The sequence below is a fragment of the Myotis brandtii genome, unplaced genomic scaffold (assembly GCF_000412655.1).
Source record: "Myotis brandtii unplaced genomic scaffold, ASM41265v1 scaffold294, whole genome shotgun sequence".
Lineage (NCBI taxonomy): Eukaryota > Metazoa > Chordata > Mammalia > Chiroptera > Vespertilionidae > Myotis > Myotis brandtii.
The window spans coordinates 603,798-608,733 of record NW_005361238.1 but is presented as its reverse complement, the minus strand read 5'-3'; the positions used below and the strand labels follow the sequence as shown (position 1 = coordinate 608,733).

Genomic DNA, 4,936 nt, shown 5'->3' with positions numbered 1-4,936 from the left:
CCCGTGGCCTCTTGCGTGTCTGGATCCCTGACCGCAGCTGCCCGGCCTCCAGCCCGAGGGAAAAGAAAGCTTCATTGAGCCGGCCCGGAGGGGCGGGACAGGGGTGGGGAGGTGGAGCAACAGTGGCCAGCTAGCTCCACCGGGGAGGGGAGGACCTAGAGGAGGGACCTGGCTGGGGAGGAATTCAGGGAGAAGGCGGAATGTGGGCGGGCTCAAGGGGACGTGGGAGGGACAAAAAGAGAGGGGGGAGAGAGGGCGGGGGTCCAGTCTCCCCTGGCCGAGCACTTTTTTGGGCAAGTCCTAGGACTGATCTCCAGGACCAGGACTCTTCTCCCGGCGTCTAGGGCCCCCGCTCAGCCCAAGGTAAGGGGGTCACGCTGCCGGCAGGAGGAAGGGGAGTTGCGGATGGAGATGATGGTGGAGGGTCCAGGGCAAAGGGGTGATGTGGGCTGGAGTCCCAGGGGAAGCCAACCAGCTGGAGGTTTTATTATTGTCAAAGAAGAGTAAGACAAGAAGATTGGAGAGAGGAGGCAGATATTCGGGGGCGGGGGAGAGAGGGAGGGGGCAGGGTTTTCCAAATAGGGCAGCTGGGAGGGTCCTAAGGCTGGGGACACCTCTGTGAGGCCCTACCCCTGGGCCCCCAAGCCTAACTGTCCCCAGGAAAAAAGCTGTCCTGTTGGGTCGTTTGTCTGAGTCTGGGGAAGCATGTTGGGCGCCCCCAGCCCCTCCCCTGTGCAGTACGGGAGCTGTTCTCAGCCCCGACAGAGGGAAGGCCTTGGCTGAGAAGATGAATGGTGCCCCCGCCTCCGGTTGCCCGGTGACAGTGGTGGGGGTGGCGATGTTGGCAGGAGACTTGGACAACCCCACTCCAGCCCCCCACCTCCACCCAGCTTGAGGCCTGGCCCTCCTGGGCCCCTTGACCTGGCAGGGCACTTGAGAGCCTGTGTGCTGGGTAGGGCGTGCAGTGGGGTCTCCGTGGACTCCAGCTTCTGCCCGCTCGGCCTCAGAATCTGCCCAGATAGGACTCTGGGCTTGGCCTCAATTCACGGGACCCTAGATCAGAGGACCTCCTAGGCCCCCCCTTGCCTGCTTCTCTCCGTAGCTGTCTGTCCCCTGTCTGACTGGCTGAACGGGTCATCTGGGTCCCGCCAGCCTCTGCTTCTCAGCTCCTGTCAGTCCCTCTCCTTCTCACCTGTTGCCCGCCTCTCAGCCACTCCCCAATTCTGTGTGCCTGGCTGTCTCCCCATCACTCTCTCTCTCTCTCTCTCTCTCTCTCTCTCTCTCCTGTCTCTCTGTTGGCCCCCTTTCATTCCCATAATTTCCCTTCCTCTCACATCCTGTCTGTCTGGGTCTTCCTCTTTGTGTCTCTTGCTCAGTCTCTATCTCTTTATTTCGACAGACTCTTGGTCTCTAATCACTGATTTTGATCTCTGGGTCTCTTATATTGTGAGTGGGTAATGAAGGTGATAATCATAAAACTAGGGGAGGTCGATGTGACACATTAATAGGGAGAGTTCTACTCTTTACAAAAAGAGAGCCAGTCTCTCTCCCCCTCTCCCCCCCCCCTTCTGTTTCCATCTCCCTCTCCCCCTCTCTCCCTCTCCCCCTTTCTCCCTCTCCCCCTCTCTCCCTTTCCTACTCTCTCCCTCTCCCCCTCTCTCTCTTTCCTCCTCTCTCCCTCTCCCCCTTTCTCCCTCTCCCCTTCTCTCCCTCCCCCCAATCTGATTCTCTCAGTCTCCTTGACTGTGTTTCAGCCCCTGTGTAGTGTGTGTTTCTCCCTCACTATCTTAGTTCCTGTCGTTCTCTCCCCCTGTGTTTCTGTCTCTGGTCTTGCTAAGTGTCTCCTTTCCTCTCTTGACCTCTCTCTCTCTCTCAGACCTGGGCCTGCCTCAATCTCAGTTTCTCTCTCTCTCTCTCTCTCTCTCTCTCTCTCTCTCCCAGGCCTTCTCTGCCATGCGACCTGTCAGCGTCTGGCGGTGGAGCCCGTGGGGACTGCTGCTGTGCCTGCTGTGCAGCTCATGCCTGGGATCTCCATCCCCATCCACGGCCCCCGAGAAGAGGGCTGGAAGCCAGGGGCTGCGGTTCCGGCTGGCTGGCTTCCCCAGGAAGCCCTTCGAAGGCCGAGTGGAGATACAGCGAGCTGGCGAATGGGGCACCATCTGTGATGATGACTTCACGCTACAGGCAGCCCATGTCCTCTGCCGGGAGCTGGGCTTCACAGAGGCCACAGGCTGGACCCACAGCGCCAAATATGGCCCTGGAACAGGTGAGCGCCAGGTATAGCCTCGGTATTGCCCTAGTGTGGCCTCAGTGCAGGGAGAGAACAGCAGGATGGCACAGCCACAGGACCACAGGACACTGAGAATAAACAGTCAGGTTAAGCCACGAATGACAAACCAGCCAACATAGTCACTTCTAAGAGCTGTGTGATCTTACGCTGATCACTGCCTTCTCTGAGCTTCTGATGTCCCATGAGCAACAAGACTAGATGATACCTAAGTTCCTTTCAGAGTATGATTCTCCAAAGCCATGTACGAGCACAGCCCTGATCAAGTGAACCGTACCAAACGGTTCAAGTACGGTTGCTTCGCAGGAAGCTGAGAGCAGGTAAATGATGTCTGGATGTCCCAAAGCTGGTCAGGATCATAGATCCTGCAGCTGACAAAGTCACGTTATAGGCCAGAGCTGAAACCAAGCTGGAATTGACTAGGGCAAGTATGAATGTTTAGGAGCAATTCCAACTGAGGCCTGGGGATGCTTGCACTGTATGAGCCCACAGTTGGAGGGATAGAAGCTGGTGCAGTCTGCAGCTGATACCCCAATTCCCACCAGCCAGGCCACTTCTGGAATAAAGTGTCACTTGTAAGTGCCACATTTTAAGAGAGGTGGTAGAAAATAGAAATATTTTCAGAGGATAGCTGCCCAGATGTAGAAGATTTGAAGCCAACTTTCAAGGAGTAGTCGCTGAAGAAACCAGGGATTTCTGATCTGAAGGGAAAACTTGGATAGCAGCTACATGACGGATGTCTTCAAATATGAGGACAGTCATGTGGCTGCGGGATTTTTTTGGATGGCATCAAAGGACTGAATCAGACCTGGTAGGGGAAAGTCATAAAGAATCACAAGGACTGTGTAATGGCTCCGGCCGCCTGGGCGGGCAGGAGGTTGGTGTCCCAGCAGAAGCTGGGAAGTCCTGTCAGAATAGGCATCGAGGATCCCTACACAATGGCTGGGACAGACAACCTTTGAGGGGCCGCCCAATTCTGAGAGGAAGGCAGCGACACTCAGTTCAGTGAGGTCCGGGCAGAGAACAGAACAAGGGGCAATGGGGACGCACAGACAGGGCGGGCACATGGGAGGCTCGGGTGAAAGTCTCAGATTTCCAAGTCTCGCCAATGGCTCAAACTCCTTAGCCTCCATGGGCTACGTGGTCTCAGGCAAGTTACTTAACTTTTCTGAACCCCCATTGGTTTTTTAATATGAAGTGGTGATAATACTTCTGGCCGCTCTGTTCTAAGCATGGTCATGTATGTACACACCACGGCAGCGTGCCTAACACAACAGGTACTTGGTTAACTCTAGCTGTCGTTGAGTGGATAAGAACCAAGCAGAATTTCAAGATTGACTCTTGGTTTTTTTATTCACCGTACCAAATTCCTGAGTATCCCCAGACCACCACCAGCCCTCCATCGATCCTATGCCTCTTTTTTTTATTCCCTCCAGGGTCCCCTGTCCCTTCCCCACCCATTATCTTATCCGAAAAAATGGGATCATTATAGCCAAGAGTGAGGCCTCCATGTTCGCTCTCCCCACCCTACCTCCCCACACTTCTCTGTCCCCTATCTCTCCCTCCACAGGCCGCATCTGGCTGGACAACCTGAGCTGCAGTGGGACCGAGCGGAGTGTGGCCGAATGCACCTCGAGGGGCTGGGGGAACAGTGACTGCACCCATGATGAGGATGCTGGGGTCATCTGCAAGGACCAGCGCCTCCCTGGCTTCTCCGACTCCAATGTCATCGAGGTCTGCAGTTCACACACACACACACACACACACACACACACACACACACCAGCCAGGTTGGCCAGACGGGGAGGGCTGTGGGGTGTTATGTGTGGTTAGAGGAGACACTAGAAGGTAGGGTGTTCCATAGGCCCCATGGGGTAGTTTGGGTTGTTAGGAGCTGGGGGCTGGTGTGGGTGGGGCAAGGGGTAGAGCTCCTGGATGTAAGTTCCAGATTTGTTCCAGCATGAAACCCGGCAGGAACCTCTCCAACCTCCTCCCTGTCCCCAGGGAGACCCGTGCTCTCCTAGAACATCTCACTCCTTACTTGCCCCTCCTTCAATGCCACTTCCTCATGAAGTGCTCCTCCTGCTCCTGCGGGTGCTCCTTCCTCAGCTCCTCAGCACCCTCGGGCCACAGCACAGCATGTCCGTCCACCCCACACACCCCTCCATACCCACTGCGGGAGGCATGGCATCTCTCTCAGCCCCTGCTCCCCGTTGGGTCTGCAGGAAGCACACTCAGTCGGGGTTCCTTCAAGGTGGCAGGACGTGCGAAAGGTGCTACTGGGGTGCCTTCCTCTGCTTGTGGTCCCATCCTCAGGTGGAGCATCACCTGCAAGTGGAGGAGGTGCGGCTCCAGCCAGCCGTCGGGCGGGGCCGGCGGCCCCTGCCCGTGACCGAGGGGCTGGTGGAGGTCCGGCTTCCCGGCGGTTGGTCCAGAGTGTGTGACCAAGACTGGAGCGCCCACAACAGCCACGTGGTCTGCGGGATGCTGGGCTTCCCCGGCGAAAAGAGGGTCAACACGGCTTTCTACAGGTGAAGGGATGGGGGCGCCGGGGAGCAGGCTGGGGTGGAGGGTGCTCCTTGAAGAAAGGGGGTTGAGAGACGGGGTTCTGGGATAGTGGGGGGGGGCGGTTGGGAGGCTGGGGTGGTG

The 4,936-nt window shown here is 57.0% G+C and overlaps 1 protein-coding gene across 1 annotated transcript in view; it reads left to right on the top strand.

Annotated features, from left to right (window-relative positions):
• Positions 1-266: 266 nt before the first annotated feature.
• LOXL3 (lysyl oxidase-like 3) overlaps positions 267-4,936 on the top strand; it is a 17,022-nt gene continuing 12,352 nt past the window's right edge. Inside the window, exons 1-4 of the mRNA XM_005869460.2 lie at positions 267-363; positions 1,942-2,266; positions 3,858-4,021; positions 4,604-4,818. Of these exons, the coding sequence (XP_005869522.1) occupies positions 1,954-2,266; positions 3,858-4,021; positions 4,604-4,818 (692 nt within the window). The 5' untranslated portion in view covers positions 267-363; positions 1,942-1,953. The remainder of the gene's footprint in view (positions 364-1,941; positions 2,267-3,857; positions 4,022-4,603; positions 4,819-4,936) is intronic.